Source organism: Nomascus leucogenys, chromosome 5 (genome assembly GCF_006542625.1).
Source record: "Nomascus leucogenys isolate Asia chromosome 5, Asia_NLE_v1, whole genome shotgun sequence".
In the NCBI taxonomy this organism is placed as follows: Eukaryota; Metazoa; Chordata; class Mammalia; order Primates; family Hylobatidae; genus Nomascus; species Nomascus leucogenys.
The window spans coordinates 24,672,674-24,693,529 of NC_044385.1; the positions used below are offsets into that span (position 1 = coordinate 24,672,674).

Below are 20,856 nucleotides of genomic sequence, written 5' to 3' on the forward strand. Positions count from 1 at the left end.
TATTCTATCAGTTATTGAGAAGGGATACTGAAATCTCCAATTATAATTGTAAATTGATCATCAATAAGAATAACTGGCCAGGCATGGTGGCTCATGTCTGTAATCCCCAACACTTAGGGAGGCTGAGGCAGGCAAATTACTTGAGCCCAGGATTTTGAGACCAGACTGGGAAACATGGCAAAATCCCGTCTCTACAAAAAATATAAAAAATGGTAGCGCACACCTGTAGTCCCAGCTACTCAGGAGGCTGAGGTAGGAGGATCACCTGAGCCCAGAGAGGTTGAGGCTGCAGTGAGCCGTGATCACACCACTGCACTCCAGCCTGGGAAACAGGGTGAGACCCTATCTTAAAAAAAAAAAAAAAAATTATTCTTGATTGGATTGAAACACACCAAATATTTTTAAATCCATGACAGCATAATGATTATTAGAAAGAGTTAGAAAAAAACAAAACCCTTTGGGCATCATTTGATCAGGCCACGAATGAGTTGTCTAACTCATTATTTTGAAAATTGTTTAAATAAACAAAAAGAATCAAATATTTACCCTGCCTTAACTATAGAAGCCAAATCTCAGTGTAAAGAATACTTGATCATAAGTTTCTCTTTGTAGAAATACCTCAGCCTTTAAATGAAGGAGGAACAATATAAAGAGAATTTTTAAAAAAGAGGGACACCCAGATGTTAAATGCCTCCTGATGGAAGTACATAACATCTCCTATTCAGTATTCTTGACAAACAAAATTGAATTTGACTACTGATGCAACTATCAATTCCCAGGAAATATAAAGAACCAGAGAAACATGTTAAAATACACCAGGGGGATGTAGTCAGCAAAATCTAGACCATCATATACCTTAGAAGCCAAACAAAACTGTTTCTTCAATGAATGCACTGCAATAACAACAACGACAGAAAGAACTCCATAGATAGTAACTGGTATGAGACTCACCCTCCCACTGAAAGCAACAAGCAAACTAAACAAAAGATATTTTAAAAACTATTTTTCATATAGAGAACAACAGGCAGCACACAATTGTGACCTCTGAGAGAAAAGAAACAAATAGGTGAGCTCTACAACCTCCTAGCTTTCTACCTGGCGGTACTTTCTTGACCTCAGTGCAGGGATGGGGAACCCAAGCAGAGTACACCAATCTTGCAGAGGAGGCAGAGATGAAAGCTCGGGGAGACTGAGGCATCTGAAATATGCAGGAAAAGGGACCAGAAAGATGGATACTATGGGCTGGGCACAGTGGCTCACACCTGTAATCCCAGCACTTTGGAAGGCCGAGGCCAGTGGATCACGAGGTCAGGAGTTCGAGACCAGCCTGGCTAAGATGGTGAAACCCCGTCTCTACTGAAAAATACAAAAATTAGCTGGGTGTGGTGGCGGGTGCCTGTAATCCCAGCTACTTGGGAGGCTGAGGCAGGAGAATCAGTTGAACCCGGGAGGTGGAGGTTGCAATGAGCCGAGATGGTGCCACTGCACTGTAGCCTGGGCAACAGAGCAAGACTCTGTCTCAAAAAAACAAAACAAAACAAAAAAAACAGATGGAAACTAGGAACAAGTAGAGTTCCAGAAATATGCAAGGAGGTCTCCCCTTCAGCCTCAGCCTGAATTCTAAACAGCATCTGTGTAGGGTAAGATTCCTTGAGGATGGGCAAAGAATAACTAAAGGAAAAAAGAACAACTGTAAGCTAAACAATTCCCAGAGTTGTCACAGGGCTGCAAGACATTTGAATTCCAGCTAGTCAGAGTGAACTGACACACAAAAAAGTATGGCCAATAAGCAGTGAAAAAGTGCTCAATATCATTAATCATCAGGAATTACAATTAAAACCACAAAGACATACCCACTACAATGGCTAAAATTTAAGACTGATAATACCAAGTGTTAGGGAAGGTGTGGTCAAATGGAAGTTTCATTAACTGCTGATGGAAGTATAAAATGGTATACTTTTGGAAATTACTGGGTGATGGTCCCATGGATTCTCTGCTTTTGTATATTTGAAATTTTCCAGGATAAAATGCTAAAATAAATTAAAATATAACTTCAAATATTTAAAGGATTACTATGTAAAAAGAAAACTAGATTCTATAGAGGAAATCATGTGGAGGAAAATTTGGAGTCAGTATAAGAATGAACTAGGCAACAAAGGAATGTATAGCCTTGCAAGGTAGGTGGCTTACACTAGGAACCGGTGACACACAGGTCCCAAAACGGCAGGGTTAGAGTACAGGGAATTGCTACGACTACTGAGAAGTTGGACTAGTAGCTTCTAAGGTCTCTTCCAACTCTAAGATTCCACTAACTATTCATCAGTTATTGATCTATGAGTCTGGTATAGTTTTCCCAGTAAAGTCAGCACCCCATTACTCCACAACCCTATGAAACAATTATCTATATGAACTATTTGATACTTTGCATAAACTATTTCATTTATTCTCCACTTTCTCCAATTTTCACATGTATTTGGTAAACCTTTTTTTAAGCCTTTCAAGAGTCAGAATTACACTTTATACCTCTTGGAATCTTGTATTCCTAGCACAATTTCTGGTACATATTTAGCCATCAAAATGCTCTTTTGACAATCCCTCTCAAGTCGGCATCTTATAACACTGCGCCCTTATATCTTGACAATCATGTCTGTCATTCCCTGATCACTGATCGTATCCTACACCACTCCTATATGCCCCAACCCAGGCCTAGAAGAGGGCTCTGTGCGTATCTAGAAATATAATGAATAAAGAATTCCTTCTACAACTGGGGCTGTTAAATTTTTCAAGTGATAATTTCATTCTGAAAACCAAATTCTGAATTCTGAGACTGTCTTAATCCCTGAAAACTTCATTATTCCAACTGCACAGATAATACACACCTTCACCCAGGTGGCTATCACCAGCACAACCATGAATAATACTGAAAAATGGTTTGGTTTTCCTACTTGTTTTCCATCCTGGTGGTCTTTCTCCTGAAACCCCAGGTATTCAATGTCTTTATATGCCCTCTGATCATCCAAATGAGAATTAGGTGAGGGATGAGATCTTATAAAATGCCAGTTGCTACACCAGACATTTTACATTATCATGTCATTTAATTCTTACCAACAATTGGAGTAGGTATTATCTAAATTTTTCAGATGAGAAAGTTGAGGTTCAAAGTTTAGTAATTTGCCCTAAACTTCTAATCAATAGCTTTGGGATTTGAAGTAAAATCATCTTGGCTTGAAACCCATGGATTTTAACAGAAAAACAACAAAAACCCGCTTTCCTATTTGAGTCTTGAAATAACAGAACCTAAAGGAAATGGCTTTGGTGAGGAGCATACTTTCTCTGTAGCCCTAAGGGCAACCTGGCCTCCAACTTCAAGAGCTTGCTTATTCCTCTAATTTACCAAGAAAAAATGTCCAATTCCACCAAGTACCACAAGGGGGAGCTAAGTCCTAAAAAGCCTAGATGAGCTTCTAGACATTAAACGTCTCATTTGGGGCATGGCTCCTTTTAGAAAGATTTGAATAAATATTCTGCCACAAGTGACTCTTTCTAAGAAACAGACCTGACAATCCCTTTCCTGCTTAAAATCTTCCAAGGATCTCTGCCAACAATGGTCTGACCACTCACCATGGTGTACGATTTCCTTTCTGACTTTCCCTGAGTCCCTCCAACAGACCTTCTCCCTCCTAACTCCATACTTACTTATTTTTATTTTTTCTGAGGCAGGGTCTTGCTCTGTTGCTCAGGCTGGAATGCAGTGGCACGATCTCAGCTAACTGCAACCTCTGCCTCCCGGACTCAAGCTATTCTCCTGCCTCAGCCTCCCAAGTAGATGGGATTACAGGTGTACACCACCCTGCCCAGCTAATTTTAACTCCACGCTTTAACAACAACTGGCCAGGAATGGTGGCTCACGCCTGTAATCCCAGCACTTTGGGAGGCCAAGGTGGGCAGCTCCCATGGGCTCAGGAGTTCGAGACCAACCTGGGCAACATCGCAAAACTCCATCTCTACAAAAAATAGCCAGGTATGGTGGTGCACACTTGTGATCCCAGCTACTCAGGGGACTGAGGCAGGAGGATCGCTTGAGCCCAGGAGGCAGAGGTTGCAGTGAGCTGAGATCGCGCCAATGCACTCCTGCCTGGGCAACAGAGCAAGACCCTGTCTCAATTAAAAAAAAGAAAAAGAAAACATCAACCACCCATGCTTCCCTGGCTTCCCCAAATAACCTTTTCTTCATGCCTCCATTTCTCTCAATGTGTTATTTCTTCTGCCTGACTGCATGCTGTCCGCCCCCCCCCGCCCATCTCCTTCCCCTAGCCCTTCTATTTGACAACTCCAAGTCAAGCTCCCATCTGTCTTTTGACTCTGCTTAAAGCATATCTCAGCGAACTTCTGGCCTTTCCCATCACTCTCTCTCCATGATGAACCAATTTATGCCACAGATTGTCCCACCATCAGGTAAATACTTCTCTTCCTGCCCATTATCATATTACATTTCAAGTGAACATCTTTCTCTCCTGGCTAAACTGAAAGGTCCCTGAAAGGAAGAACCACGTTTGACAGGTGTGCCTGTGCCCAGCTCCAGCATGCAGCAAAGCCTCCTCACGTGCTGAACTAAGAACCCATTAAAGCCACACACCTGTGGCTCATTTCAGGGTCTCTTTTCAAAGGATCAGGAGTCAGGTTCATAAAGACATTTTAAGTTCTTCACCTCTTGCTCAAAATCAACTTAAAAACTGTAATAACATTTTAGTTAAAAAAAAAAACTATATGTCAAACTTACCAACTTAGTTAAATTAAACATGAATGAATATATTAGAAGGATTGCGTTTTCCAAAGGTGTGACACTTGCCGGCTCTTTGGCAGCTGTCTCTAGTTGCTTGTTTGCATCAACAGCATCCATAGGAGTGTCTTCTGTTGTAACTGGCCCTGGAATTGGGAGGAAAGATTTTGTGCTTTAGAATAAGAATTCTCTTTAAAAAATACTAGAGTATCCACTAAATATTAGGCACTGTGCCTGGAAAGTAAACGTTCTCATCTCTCACTGGATGTTTACTGTGCACTGTGGTGAAATACTCTTCGTGTCGGTCTATCCTGGACTATTACACACTACAGTGTTCTGTACTGTCTCCTATGAGCTTATGCTATAAACATACTTGGACCCTTTCACTGTATTTTAAGAAGTTTTACTTACCATGTTCAGATAGCAAATCAAATAAAGAACTGCATTGCACTGTATTTTATTTGGAAAGAGAGGGGTAAAGCAGAGGAAAAACAGAATTTGTGAGTTTTAGAGCAGTGGTTCTCCAACTGTAATTTGCATCAGGTCAGTCTTTCCTGGAGGGCTTGTGAAACACAGATTGCTGGTCCCACCCCCAGAGTTTCTGATGCTGCTGGTCTGGTTGAAAACTACTGTTTTAGAGCATAAGGCCTTTTAAGAGTAATATTTTAGATTGAAATAATTTACACAAGATAGTGACAGCCAAACATTGGTTTGTAGGTTAGTTATAGTCTCTGGTGTCTTTCCTATTTTTGATCTCCATCTGTCTTGACGCCTGCTTTTCTCTCAATTAGCTCTGGGATCCTTCTTTCCTTTGAATTTAACAAGTCTCTAGCTCCTACCTTTGACAATGAATCTCCTAGAAGGCCTTCTTTATGATGTCTCCACTTTGTAGAAAAAAATTAGCAGGCTTTACCTGGGTCCAAGTCTTTCTCAGTATTTGGCTTCTGTGACACTTCTGAGGCATGAGTGTCCCCAATCACACGTTGGTCCAAGTGGGTGAGTTCTTCAGGAACCTGCACGTTAAGTTCTGCTGTGTTCTCTTGTGAGAAATTATCTTCATGCAGTGGTTGCATCTCTACAGGTGAGAAGAATACACTGGGCTAGCACAGCTTGATGACACTACCTGTTAGGCTAATCCCACTGACCACACCAGCTCCAGGGCATCTCAACATTGCCCTCCATGCATGGGCATCCCATGGAGCACAACTGGGCAGGGAAATAAGAGTTTCAGTTTCTTTTATTCCATTTAAAGGATGACTAATCTACATAATGAAATCTACACAGGAGTATTTCATAAATAAATATATTTATGGTAGGGACTTCAGTAACATCTTTCCTTGGCAAATCAACCTACGCCCACACGAATAAATGTGCAAAAGAGAATTCCACTCAAGAGCAGAAATGTGAAACATCTATTCTGCAGAGAAGTAACATGAACTCTTGCATACCCAAGCATGCCTTTCTCACAGAACTAGTACAGACAGGGACATTCCACGCCAGGGCAGCTTGCTGAGATGTCTTTCGAATACTTTCAAAGTACCTCTAAGAGTCAAAGAAAGTGAAGCCATCTCCTTTCCTAAGAGGCTTAGGGGACAGTCCAATGTGATCCACAGCAAAGGTGAATTTCCCTGCAGCCTCATATTTTACCCTGAAAATTCCTCTGATTATTGCCTTCTTATCCAAAATATATGTTTTAATTAAATGCAAAAAAGTTCTCCTCTCCCAACTCTCAGGAAAAATTAGCACTCTGGAGTAATACATTTTCCTGTGGCTTCCTGTCCCCTTGGTACTCTCAATTCAGATACATCTGTCTGAAAAGCCTGGATATACCAGGTGCGGTAGCTCATGCCTGTAATCCCAGTACTTTGGGAGGCCAAAGTAGGAGGGTCACTTGAGGCCAAGAGTTCAAGATCAGCCTGGGCAACATACCGAGACCTTGTCTCTACAATAAATAAAAAATTAGTTGGGCACAGTGATGCATGCCTGTAGTCCTAGCCACTTAGGAGGCTGAGATGGGACGTTCACTTGGGCCTAGGAATTGGAGGCTGCAATGAGCTATGATCATGCCACTGTACTCCAGCCTGGGTGACAGGGTGAGATCCTTTCTTAAGAAAAAAAAAAGAAAAAAAAGAAAGAGGAAGGAAGGAAGGAAGGGCGGGTAGGCAAAGGGAAAGAAAAGAAAAGAAAGAGAAAAGCCTGCATGCAGAGAATAGAACAAGGAACTAGGAATCAGAATGCTTATGTCAGGATATTGGCTCAGGGTTAATTCAACTGAATGGCTTCCACGCATCAAGCACTGCATTAGAAGGCATCCCTGTCCCAATCTTGATTAATCTGCATGCAAGAACCTTAACGGCCCAGGAGGGTTTAACTGGAGTAAGTGCTCCCAAGAAACAGGAAGAACAAGCCATCCACAAAAGATAAAATTGGGGAGAACGTAGGAATTTAGCCAAGACATTGATCTAAAAGTTGTACCAGTCAATCCATGGTTACAGAGCAGTTATTTGACGATTGAAAAATTGTGTTCAATAAAACCTTTTCATAATTTTACATGACGTTTGTATTTTGTACATTACTTTCTGGTTTATATCTTTCTCTTTAGCTTTTTACAAAGTTTCCTTTTGAAAATGCTAACCAGTCTCAACTGTTCTAAGGGAAACAGCAAGAAATTCTTCTCCATGCTCCAGCCTGAAAGAAAGATGGCAGGAAGGAACATGTGGACCTCCCTGTGTTGTCCCTCTCCTTTAGACACATTGCAAACTGAACAGAGCTTCACAAGATAGGAGGCACCTCAGCGACCCACCCGCCTGCTTCTCCAGCCCAATTCTACAAGGCCATAGGCATCTCACCTTCCATTGCTCCACCCAAGCCTTCCTCTAGAGGTGGTGCCATCACCAGTGAGGCTGTCTCCTCTACTGTGGAGTGCTTGTACCTGACAAAATAAATGAGGTCTTGAATGTCATCGAGCACTGCAGCCTCTTCAAATATGTTATTTTCCTTCATTCCCAGATCTCTATTTTCGGCCACACGAGTATCAAGCATTTTTTCTGCTATGCTCAGAATTTGTGACTCAGAAGCACGGAAGACCTTATCTAGGACTTTTTCCATATTATAGGGCAGGCTCTCCTGCTGCGCTGACTTCAATTTTGATGACATTTCTTGTAGCAAGGCTTCCAGCTCATGGACATTAAAGTACTTCTGGAACCGCTGCAAAGACTGTTGTTCTTTAAAGAAGCTGCCTATGATAAGTAAGTCCTCCCTCTTGTCACTATGCTCTGGCTCTACACTTGTATGTGGAGTCCACTGGAACGAGTCATCTTCAGGGTCTGCAGCAGCAGACCCCTGGCTTTCTGTGCCCATGTATTTCTCTGCGTTCTCATGGTCCTCTTTTGAGAGTTCTCCCTCAGGCTCCCCTGCAAGCCCTGAGGTCTTCAGATGTTCTTCAGGGTTGTCATTCTTCAGATAATCAGAATCTTTATTCTGAAACACTTCACCTAATTCTGGAGTCTGAGTTTTTATGCTGTCAGAAAAGTCACTTCCTTCAAAGGGTCTCTGTGCTTTCTTATTTGCCAGAGGGCGTTCTTTTTCCACCATTGTATTTGGTTCCCTGCCTCCTATGTTGACCCCTTTGGCAGCAGTCTCACTTTTTTTTTCACTATCCAAAATCGTACTAGTTTCTTGCTTGCTTTCTTCAATTTCTGGATCTGCATGAATGGTCCCTAAAACTGCTCTGTTAGGGACTTGCAGATTAACATCAAACTGCCTGCCCTGATTCCCAGGGTTTTTTTCTTTAGACCATTCTGCATTTATAGCGTTTTCATCCTCTAGTAGTTCTTCAGAGGGATAATCATCCTCTCCTGCTTCAGAAAGGAAAGCTGGTCCTCCTGTGCTGTCAGTTTGGTCTGTCTGTCCTACCTCTGTGCCCTGCATTGCCTTGTGATGAAAAAACTCTTCATCCAAGGAGTCCTCTCTGGCTTCTCCCTCAGAGAGCCTTATCTTCTCACTCATTTGCTTATTGACTGTGGCAGCCACATCTCTTTCTTGTTGCCAGGGAAGATTTCTTCCCAGAATGGGAACCTCGTCTTCCAGTTCTCTGGGCAAATCAATCTCATCTGGAGAGGAAAATCTAGGTTGGTTTTGAGTTTTAAGAACTAATTCCTCTTTCAATTCCTCACGTTGATGCTCCACTGAAAGCGTGTGCAGTTTGGCCCCATTTACCAAAGCGTCTCCCTCCACACTGTCTCTGAATGCGTTAGGGTGGTTATCCCCCATGAGTGGTGCACTACCCAAGGATTCCTGTTGAATCTTTTTGTCATTCATTTGATTCCCTGCAGCTTTCTGTGCAGATTCACTCTCTGAGCCACCTTCCAAAATCTGCTCTCCAGGCTTTTCTTCGTGGAGCATTCCTTTTGAGATATGAATAGCTGCTCCTTTTAGGTCATTTTCTTTATCATCATAAGCTGATTTTAATGTGTCTTTACCCTTTTCAGCAGCTGGCATAGAGTTGAGGTTATTGCTGTCAACAGAACTGTGCAGAGTCATGCCTTCTTGCTTTTCATCCTCTAATTCTGTCTCATCTTGTACCAGGCCCCTCTTGGATTCCTGAACTCCCCTCCCTTTTCCTTTAATGTGATGTTCTGTGTTTACTTCTTTGTCATTATTTGTTTTAGGATCGTCTACAATAAAAAGACCATCATCTACATTGTCAGGGTCACTATAATCTGTTGCTGACTGTGGTTTCCCCTGTTTGCTATGTGGGACTAATGCATCATCATCATCTTTTTCTTCCTCTGAACTAGAGCTCTCTAAATCCATTGTATGTCTTTTTTCTTCACCTCCTGTGACAATAGAGAAGATAGTGTCCCCCCAGGTTGTTAGTATATTTTTATCATCATTTTTGATGCCAGGGGGCACAGTTAGCTGAACCTTGTCCTCTTCATTTGACCTTGTCCTCTTCATCTGCTCTTTATCTGTTGGATATTTCTCAACTCCAGACTTTGCTGGAGTTTTCATATCTTCCCTATCTGTAAAGGTAAGTAAAGGCAACTCATCAAAGTCTTCTTGGTTCTCCTCATCTTCCTTTCCAACTGCATAATACTCAGCATCCAATTCCTCATCAAAATCATCTTCTAATGAAGTAACGAGTCTGGTTGTCTCATCATCAGATACAAGTGCATCCGCTGTTGAGCCAAATTTGGTTTTCAAGTCTAGAGTCATTTCTTTTTTCAAAAGTTTATAGGCATCAATCTTATCCTGTTCATTTGAGACCTGAGAACTATTGCTGGTTTTGTTGTTTTCACTTTCTGGCACTTTTAGTTTATCTTGCAGCATTTCTTCAAAAGATTCAAATGAAGGCTGCTCTCCCTGAGCATGATCTGCTTGGCTGTCTGCATGGGAGTGGTGCTTCTGAGTTGTAAACTGTTCCTGAAGATCCTCAGTGTTTTCTGAGAATACACTATCACTTTCCTCTGAGTTGGCTTCTACTGGTTCAGGCTCAGGTTCCCTTTCCTTAGATAATTCAGGGTTTTTTTCCATATCCTGTGAAGTTTTTTCTACAGCTTTCTCAGAATCTCTAGCTGCAGAATTGTACAGTTCCAAAAACCCTAAAAGTTCTTCTACATTATAATTATGAAAATCATCTCTTCCTCCATCAAAACAAACAAAATCCGTCTCCTGTAAGAAAAAGAAAAACATTAGTCTGTCAATAGCCAAGTGTCACCAGAGCAAACTCTTATCCATGTTAATGATTGAGATAATCTCAAATTCACGTTTGGCTCTAGAGGAGCTTTTGCGTCAACACTGGGCACTGACTGTTCTTGGGCAGTGGGTGGATAGGAGGCTGGAACCCACTTTCCCATCTGAGTAATACTCCTGGCTTCCCTTCATTCTCTCTTCCCCAGGGGAAGAATGATTCATGTGGCTGGTGAGTTTGCTCAGTCCCAATCCTGTTTTCTGTTTGGGATCTGCTGGAGAGGAAACACATATTCTGTTCCTCCATGCTGTCCATTTTACATGGACAGTCCCACCTGGGGAGACCCCTATTGGTTAGCTCTGTCTGTGACTGGATAAGTCCATCTTAGTTTAGACTGCAAGGTCAGAAAGCCCATTATTTCTGCATACTCTGAACAGCTTTATCAGTAAATAATGGGGCCATTTTGATCTCCTATTTGCCCAACTCCTGGGTCTCTCAATTTGTTTCGAGCACGGGTGGGGAAAAGTGAGGTGTCATTTATTGGGTTCCCCAACTCCCAACATCTATGCCTGATGTTCTGGGAATTCACCTCATAATAACCCATCCAGGAGGCGCTGAAAGACCATCAGCTTCTCTACATTGTGCCCTCTATGTCATACTTCTCTGCTCACCCAGTCAGAAACAGGCTGAATCACCTGGCTGTCAGGCTCTCAGTCTACATGGATTTGGGGCTCATATTTTCCTCGGACTGGGAAGGAAATCAGCTTCAGAAGGAACTTACTGAGATACAGGTGCATGAGATATAAAAATGTCAGAGAACAAAGAATGGTGCAAAGGAGGCTCCCCATTTTAATACTGCCACAAAAACAACTTGAAAACAAGATTCAGTAAGGTAGGTACCTAACTCCAAATAAGGATTCTAGGCAGTCACTAAGATCTGCTTTCAGGACTATCAAGTCAATCTATATTTTTCCTTTCCTCCACCAGTAGGCAAATTGACATACAAGCAGCCATAAAATGGAAAAGTTAAAAAACCAACAAAGATAATTTTCTTCCCCTAACTAAACATTCATAATCTTCTGGTGAGACCTTTCCAGTGTACTAGAGATGAATGACTTCCCTCTTTCCATCATGTACACTTCTGAGCCAATTTTTTTAATATCAAGGGAATCATGCAGAGGGAACTGCAATTAGTATACAGAATCCAAAACAGGTCAGGTCTCTGTGATCAATGAATTGCTGTCTCACACCCATATCTTGGGCAGTCTCTTCATCAGGAGTGAAGCCAAACAGGCAATAGGATTGACTATATAACCCCTGAGAGCATCGAGAAATTTTAAGCACAGCAATAGCTCTGTGACTTCACTCGGCCAATCTCATCTAAGAACTGCCCTAGCCCAGCAGCTTGCATGCTCTGCAGCAACTCCAAAGAGCTACTCAAAGACTTTTGAATGAAAGCAGACATCAATCACTATAAATTCTAAAACTCAGAAAACAATCAGATGGGGGGGCTGGGCACGGTGTTTTTTATATATATATATATATTATGCAGCCTGTAATCCTAGCACTTTGGAAGGCCAAGACAGATGGATCACTTGAGGTCAGGAGTTTGAGACCAGCCTGGCCAACATGGTGAAACCTGGTCCCTACTAAAAACACAAAAAAATTGGCTGGGCGTGGTGGCAGGTGCCTGTAATCCCAGCTACTCCGGAGGCTGAGGAAGGAGAATTGCTTGAACCTGGGAGGCGGAGGCTGCAGTGAGCTGGTATCCCACCACTGCACTCCAGCCTGGGCGGCAGATAGAGACTCCGTCTCAAAAAAATAATAATCAGATGGAATGCAGATTCTAGAACACAAAATCCTTTTAGTCACGAAGCTATTGTGCACTATAGATAAATGCTCTACAGAATGTGTAGTTAGCGCCTTACAGATATGAGACTGGACCTTACCTGAAACACGCTAGTTCCCTTTTCCAAATCTATAACTATAATCCCTTAAATCACTAAAGGGTCAATAATAAGAAAACCTTTGTAAGTTTGCATTTCTGGCTCAGTATAAAATTTGAGCTTAATTAATTTAACCTGATTTCTATATCCTTAAAATGTCTAACAGCTATCCAATAAGTAGTTTTCAAATTTCTCCTTTTGCTTGTGAAATGAAATTATTTGCCTTCTAACATTAATAAGTAAATATAAAACTACTGAACTCTTAATTTTTCACATATAAAGCAGCAAAGAAAAGCCTTGTATAAGAGTACACAGCCTTGGCCGGGCGCGGTGGCTCACGCATGTAATCCCAGCACTTTGGGAGACGGAGGCGGGCAGATCATGAGGTCAGGAGATGGAGACCATCCTGGCTAACACAATGAAACCTCGTCTCTACTAAAAATAGAAAAAATTAGCTGGGCGTGGTGGCGGGCGCCTGTAGTCCCAGCTACTTGTGAGGCTGAGGCAGGAGAATGGTGTGAACCTACGAAGCGGAGCGTGCAGTGAGCCGAGATCACGCCACTGCACTACAGCCTGGGTGACAGAGCGAGACTCCGACTCAAAAAAAAAAAAAAAAGAGTACATAGCCTTATATAAGAACATCTATTTCAATATATTAGATAACTATCAGATTATGATAAAATCTCATTTAAATTCTTTTGAAATTTTTCTTTTTTTCTAGGTAGTCACTTATGAGCCAACTTATAACTGAGAAGAAGACAGAAATCCACAACTTACATCTGTTGGAATTTGTAGCTCTTCTTTGGTATATTCATGGACTACCTGGATTAAATCTTTTGGAAAATATCCAAAAATGCGTCCAACCTATACAAAAGAATGGGCAAAAGGGACACATATCAATCAAATTCTGTATGAGAAATATAAACGAGAGAGCTGCAAACCTCAATCTATAGCACATACCAAGCAATCAACTTTTTCTTGTAATGTCATTACTTTTCTCCGCTATTTGAGACCACTTCCAACATCACTAGTGACACTTTGTATGGGTCCCAGAGTGTTATTCAAGGTTTACAGTACTGCACTAAACACAAAAAATACATGAGAACCACAAGCGATCACTTTTTACGCACTATACAATTTACTGGAGCGATGAACTGCTCACGTGGAAATGATTAGCATCACATGGCATTTTAAGTGGATACTCACAATACTTGAGCTCACTAGAATAGCAAGAGGTGGTGGCTATGAAATATTATAGTACAGTATGTAGTACAATTAATTTATGCAATTATGATTTAATATTTTATCTTTATATTTCTCTTGACTGCGAAAGGCGCCATGTAAGATCTGAGTTTCTGTGTGTACGTTTTGATAAACTAACTTTTTATACAGATTTGTGTATGTTTTATGGTAGTAAAGAATAAAATACACTAGGATCTACATATAGTTTACATATCAATAACATACCTTTTTCTTAATTTTTTCAGTATTTCTAGGTTATGCAGTCTGAGAGTTTTTAACAAATTAATGCAAACCTCCACAAAATTTTACAATATATTTATTGAAAGAAATCTGCACTATAAGTGGACCCACAGAGTTCAAACCTGTGTTGCCCAAGGATCAACTGTATTTGCGGATATGATGTGCTTGCTATACTGCCATTTTCCAAAACGATATTACAGGTAACTGGAGACAAAACAAAATTACAGTGTAATACACACTAATCTGCACACCAAGCTTTCATTTCATGCAAACCAAAATCTCTACAGAAAATAATTCCATTCATTCTCAGCACTAGTAAAATGTGCCTTCTTGAGAAACACACAGTCTTTTACTAGCTACTGTCTGAAAGGAAGAGGTAGATCTCCCAATCATTAAAGAAGGAGGCTGGCATGTAAATCAAATGCACAAAAAGAAAAAAAGGCCATCTTATCACTAATTCATAAAACATCTCCATTCATGAGCGCTCTCGATCTGAAAACTATCTGAAAGCCAGTATTAGTAGTAAAATACTGCCATGGAGATTAGATAAGGGCAATTAAACTCTGTGTTATTGGCAGATGAAGTCTAAAATGCTAAAAAAACCAAAAAAGACTGCAGAATGACAACTAAGAAACAGAAACGAGAATCATTTTGAAAGCTGAAGACAGAGTTTTTACTTTCCTAAGAATAAGGTTCATCAAATTAGAGGGGAGACTATTTTAAGGGAGAACCTGGAAAAAGGAAACAAATCAGAGGTAGAGGTATATAGAGAAAGGGAAATACTATACATTAACCTTCCTTAATCTTTGTCAATTGGGACCACAGGTGGCATCTCATTTCTTATGATTTGACCAAAAAAAAAAAAAAAAATCATAGGCCCACATGACAAGAAAAAATCTTTATGTCTAATTTTGCTTTCATACATCAGTTCTGCCAAGGTACTGTTGATTTCATTTGGGCAGGGGGTAGGGGGGAAGGTAGAGTATTGCCTTAAGAGAACAAAGTCTGCATAAGATAGTATCAGGACAAATATAAATAAATGCCACTGCCTCGTAAGGAAATAGTGAAAAAGAAGACAGATAAGGCATGAGCCTTTCCATTAAAGAGTCTTTGACTTTACGTGTGCTAAGGCAGTACACAAATTAACTGCCATACAAAGCAGTAAAGCAAATGCCACATGAACAGTGCAAACAAAGTTTGCCACCTAAACAATCATCAGGCAGCAAAGATCGCTTCTGGCTGGGTGCTGAAGGCAGTGTTCCTTAAGAAGGCAGGATGAGAGGTGCGACCCAGAAAGACTGACAGGACATCCAGAGGTGAATACGTGAATGAGCAAAACTGCAGTGGGAGGAAAATGTTAAGTCAAGTTCATTCATCCAAATGCTCAAAGATGAGGAATGGAAAAAAAAACTTAACTGTTCTATGAAAAACGCAGCCTAGGTACATAGAAAAACATTTCCAAGAGTAAAGATTATCAACAAATCTCATTAGGTAGATTTGAAAGAAACAGAATAGATTTGTTTTGGTATGGAGTGAGTCACTTGGGATGCTCTCTAAATAGGAGAGCTGAACCTGACCAGTTGTTGTTTCCCAAGATTACTCCCTAGGAACTTGGAATGCCAACAAGATCAGTCTATTTTCCCCAAGGGGATTTCTCAAGCCTTATTTTCTCTTTGTTTGTTTGGTGTTTTACTGACAGTGAAAACTTTCATAGTTGGGATGGGTATTTCTCTAAGTTGGGACAATCCTAAAGACATCGAGGACCCTTACTACTTGAAGTAAAGACACAGTCCACATATCACGCTTTCTAGAAAGGAAAGGACAATAACTCATAAGACAGGCCTCTCAATCAGGTCACTCCCAGTGAATCTCATTAAAAACACCAAAGCATGATGCAGTCATTGATTGCCAGGTCTGATATCAGGGTACCCATAAAATCAGCTGGGAACAGATCCCCTGGGGTAACCTCCAGACACAAGTGTCTGAAAAGCAGGACAAGGATGACCCCCAAGGCTGCAAACAAAAATACAAACAAGAAAGCACACGGGAAACACAACATTTTGCTTTTTTACAGACTTATAATAGCACAGATGATTAGGGAACTGTTCCCAAGACTGCCACTTTTTCATAAATAATAATACAAACAAAGAAATACACATAAAATCAACTTTAAACTTACATGCCTGAAACACTCTCTCACACATAGTTTACAGGAGTAAGTCTAATTCCTATGAATCCTTCCTTTTTAAAGCAATGAAGTAAAGAATTTTTCAGCTCTTACCATTTCAACCTCTAATATGTATGGAGCATCCTAGAGGTTGACGCTGAGGGGAACTTGCCAGAATCAGTTCTATTTCAGAAGGCTCTGCTGAGCCCCTACTCTGTGCAGACCCAAGGCCTGCTGGGGACACAAGACCATCTTTTTTCACAGTCAGGCAGAGAGGACAAGTTAACTCCATCAAAGGTCCCAAGAAAATGCAGTCATTTAAATCTATAGTGCTAAAGAAGCCAATAAAAATTAAGCAAATAAAGTATGTCAAAATTTTACTTACACTTCCAGCCCAAACTTCAGGCCATCCTCTTGCCAGTTTATAGTAAACATATACAGGATCACCTTTTTTAAAATTCAAAAAACGACAATCCGGGCCTGTGAAATCTTCAAGAGCCTCACCGCGGTACATTAACACTGTATAAAAAAGAGAGAGAAAAAAATAGCTAGATATCAGCATTCAGTGTTCACAGTGCGTATTGATTTATCAGGAAATATAAGAATCCCACTATAAACAACAACCAAGTTTTTCCAGTACTCTCTGGAATTTCTTTCATATGCTCAAAGTATCTCAAATCCTTAGAGCTTTACTGCTATAAATCATACCTTCTGCAAGCAGACAAGGGAAAGGAAAACCTTCTCTATTTTTCTCTATGGATAATACTGAGAAACAAAAAGCAATGTGTCAACTACCACACAAGGCTTTTCTCACCCAAGTGAAACTCTCGATTCCCTCTCTAACCTTCTAGTCCTCAGTCTTTTCTGTTTCATATTCATAAAAAGCTTCCTTTTGCAAATGGGTAAATTCAAGCCCAGATGATGACTAGCTTAAGCATGGCTACATGAAAGGGTAATAGGGAACTAGAGTACCCAGGAACCCCCAGAGGTCAATTAACTTGAACTAACCACTAAAAGGCTCTATCTTCAGGTGACTGTAACCAGTACTATGTAGCAGTAAACACTGTCAATTTCATTTGCAGCCAAGTTGTTCCCTCAGTACAGTGTCTGGATAAATTAATGGGAAAGGATATCTATCACACCCTACTATAGATTCAATTACATCACAAAGCAATGTTTTCTGAAAGTAAATAATGTCGACTGTATCCAAATTAAGTTTCAAAACAAAGGAAAGAATACCCTTATGTATATTTTTCTATAAACAAAATCAAAAGTCGACATCTCATTTGGCTGGGACTAAGCAAAACTATGAGAATAGGTCAGTAATTCAATCACGCTTGATCTAGAAACTGGTAGAAGCAGTACTTTTATTTTTCTTGACCACATACACAGTTTCCCATGTAAGATGAAATGGACAATAAATACATCTAAATCGCAGAGACAAAGAAGGATGAATGGAAATAAGATTTTTTCCAAAAGCCAATTTGCAATAAAATACATTAAAAACATGCCTTTAAATGGCTATACACGCATATAGATTTGGAAGGGGCTACTTGTTTTTTGAAGCTAAACTCTGATTACTTTCCAACATGTCAGCTTTGTAGCTCAGATATAATTGAGTGTGAGGCCAGGTTTAAGGTGATGGACAATTTAAGGTTGAGAATAAGATCAGAATTGGAAATGGCAATGTTTCTTTTGCTCCCCCTTATAATAGATCATAGAGGATTTATAATAATATATCAGATGCCAACAAAATGCGCTCTGTGGAACAGCTATTTGAAAAGCACACAAGGGCACCGTACACACTCACATTACTAAACACTTTCTACAACACAAGACAGACTCATCTAGACCTTGCTCCTGTTGATGCCTATTGTATTTGGTTTCCTCTGAACACTACCATTTCTCAAATTATGTTACAACCGTGAGCTCTTCTAACATCACGCCTCAGTACTGAAGAAGCATTAGTGACGTGATGATTCTCCAGGTAACCTGTTTTGAGGAACCCAGGCAGGGCAATGCTTGCAAGCAAAGAATACCAACTATCTTGCCATTGCCAACGGCAAATGGGTAACAGCGTGGTTTTGACCCAAGAAAACTAAAGGGAAAAATCATGGCAGTTGTACCGCTTTTGTAGTGTTTATTTACATCAACCACAGGGTTATCTCTAGCAATGGCTTCACACTCATCAGAGATCTCTTTTCTTGATTAGTGTTGTAGAGATACAAACAGTTCATATTATGAAATTCGGTTTTGATAACATCAATTTGAATATAAATAGCTAAACCGTAGGGTTCTTGGCCTTCTTAAAATGAATACTTTTCTATAGGCATTGCTTAACAGTGTATGAAAAACCGTTTCTGCAGTGGCTGTCAGTAAGTTACAAGGTTGAGACGGTCTGGGAGGCCCTAAAATGATCCTGGTCCGGCGAACATACAGGGAAGAGGTTTCAACACACAAGTGGCCAAGGCTAAACCAAACTTGGCTTATGAGATCCTTGGAGTATTTACTGTCATTCCTGTAACAACCCTCTTCATCTGAGCCTGAAGATCTGTGCCCTCTCCACCGCCCACCTCCAATCCCAGACTGGAGAGCAATTCCGCTTCCTGCGCACAGAAGAGGAGGCTGCCGGTCCCAGGTGGCCGGTGCAGATCCTCGGTCTCTGCAGAGCGAAAGATTTTGGCCTTCCTGCAGCCCTGCCTGGCAGTCTGCAAGGAGGCTTCCAAGCACAGAAACGACAGGATTGATCAAAGTCGGGGCAGAGACCTCGGAATACAATGAGTGCTTGGACTCCGGACTCGTCCCAAACCTAAACTCCCAATTCCTGTTCAAAAGGCGGTACAAGCCCAAATCCCAATAAAGCAGAAGGGCAAAGGAGCAGCGCCAGGGAGCCTTTCCAAAGAAACCCCACCATCAACCTGCCACTGGGAAAACGCCCACCGAGCCCTTAGCGCATCTGCCGGGGTGATGCACCCACCGAGGTCCCCGCAGCGCAGGCAGGAAAGCTTTGGTTGCGGCGTGGGGAGCCCAGACGCACGGCGCGCAACCACATCTACCCTCCGAGCCCAGGTGGTTGGGGGGGGTAGGAAGGGGACGCTGTGAGCCACTACTGGGGAAGCCAGGGACCACCGCAAGCAACCCCCCGCCTCAGCAGAGGAAAAATAAAACGCTGGCAACAAGTGGGAGGTGCAGACCCCCATGGTCAGGCCCGAGGGGCCGGGCGCAGGCAGAGCGAGAGAAGGCAGACACAGGGACCCGCAGCACGCCCACCCCCGCGTTCAGCCCGTCCCGCCTGCGACCCCCGGGCCGGCCCGCGGGGCTGCGGAACTCCGGCCCCCGCACAGCCCAGGCGGCGCCGCCGCGGAGACCCCGGGGCCAGCCGCCCCTCCAGCGCACTCACTGCTGCATTCGTCGTCCGCGCAGAGTTTGTGCTCCGAGAAGCGCCGGCCAGTGCTGGGGTCCAGCTGGCCCGGCACCCGCCGGGGCAGCCCGAGCACAAGCAGCCAGACGAGCAGCCCAGGCGCCGCAGCCATGTTGTGGTCACCTCGGGGAGCCGGTGACGCGGAGGAGGAGGCCGGGGCGGGCGCAGAGGGGCAGGGACGGGGGCGGGACGGGGCGGGGACGGGGGCGGGACGGGGCGGGGACGGGGGCGGGACGAGGCGGGGGCGGGGACGGGGGCGGGACGGGACGGGGGCGGGGACGCGGGCGGGGACCGGGCGGAGCGCCGGGGGCGTGTGGGAAGACAAGCGCAGAGGGGCGGCGCCCGCGAAGGTCTGAGCAGTTTCCGACTGACACGTTAGCAGGGGCTCTAGGAGGGATGGGGGAGATCTCCAGGAGGAGTACTGGCAGCAGCCTCGTCCTCTCCTCGAAGCCTTCTCCTCTGGTCGTTGCGTTGGTAACCAGGACTCTTAAGTGTTCTCCCTCGACCAATCACCTGCCTTTGCTCCAGTCCCTCGCAGAACCTCCGCGTGACTCCATTCGTAGTTCACCCCTCCCTGCACGCTTGGGTCCCCCAACCCTGCGCCATCTCAACAGGTCTTTTCTGCCACCTTCTCGCAGCTTCTGGTTTGTGGCCTGTCCCGAACCAGCCCCCCACTTCACCCCGCTACTTCACCCCGCTACCCCCACTCTTGGCATGGTACCTCCTTTTCTGAACTACCAAATCCCACCCGCGATTTGCCACTGTTATTCTCTGGTTTCAGGCTCCCTCCTCTTCAGCCTCCCAGGGCTTCCTTGGGGGCACCATCCCGTGATGCTCTTTGATTAAGAAAGGGGGAGGTGAGTGGAATAGGGGGCTGAGGATGTAAATCAGAGCCCGTGGCCTGCTTGGTCGTTAATAGAAATGGGTAATGGTCCTTGGGCTGAGATCTTGAGATTCCTAGATCTATATCCATAGGGAAAAAGTAAATTAATTCAACAACGGTGTGATGAGCTTCCACTTTATACTTATTTCATGCCAGACATTGTATAAAGCACCCAGGGTGGTGTGGGAGAGGACCTTGTCTAAACAAGTCCACGACTTAGTGAAAACCAACTGACATGAAAACGACTAAACAATAATTGTCAGAGTAGGGAAAACTAGTTAATAGCAGCTAACATTTATTGAGTACTTTATGCCCTGTTGTTATTCTAGGGTCTTTATACATATGAATTAAGATTAATCTTCACAACAATCGCACCTTAGAGTAGTAGGTCCTATTATGATCCCCAATTCAGAGATGACTCCCTTAAGGCATTCAAAGACCTAGTGAGTGATGGAGCTAAGATTCAAACCCAGGTAGTATGCTCC

At 42.7% G+C, this 20,856-nt stretch overlaps 1 protein-coding gene across 5 annotated transcripts in view; it reads right to left on the reverse strand.

The window, feature by feature from the left end:
* MIA3 (MIA SH3 domain ER export factor 3) overlaps window positions 1-19,603 on the reverse strand; it is a 47,213-nt gene extending 27,610 nt beyond the window's left edge. For 3 of the 5 annotated variants that reach the window (XR_004030085.1, XM_030812830.1, XM_030812828.1), the window contains exons 1-6: window positions 19,468-19,603; window positions 16,453-16,586; window positions 13,196-13,282; window positions 7,630-10,453; window positions 5,694-5,855; window positions 4,781-4,926 (exon numbers count right to left, since the gene is read on the reverse strand). Coding sequence is in view for 4 of the 5 variants with exons in the window: in XM_030812830.1 (XP_030668690.1) it covers window positions 4,781-4,926; window positions 5,694-5,855; window positions 7,630-10,453; window positions 13,196-13,282; window positions 16,453-16,586; window positions 19,468-19,600 (3,486 nt within the window). In the remaining variant the exon portion in view is untranslated. The remainder of the gene's footprint in view (window positions 1-4,780; window positions 4,927-5,693; window positions 5,856-7,629; window positions 10,454-13,195; window positions 13,283-16,452; window positions 16,587-19,467) is intronic. The other 2 variants (XM_012506487.2, XM_030812829.1) reach the window with 2 other exon arrangements.
* Between the last annotated feature and the right edge of the window lie 1,253 nt (window positions 19,604-20,856).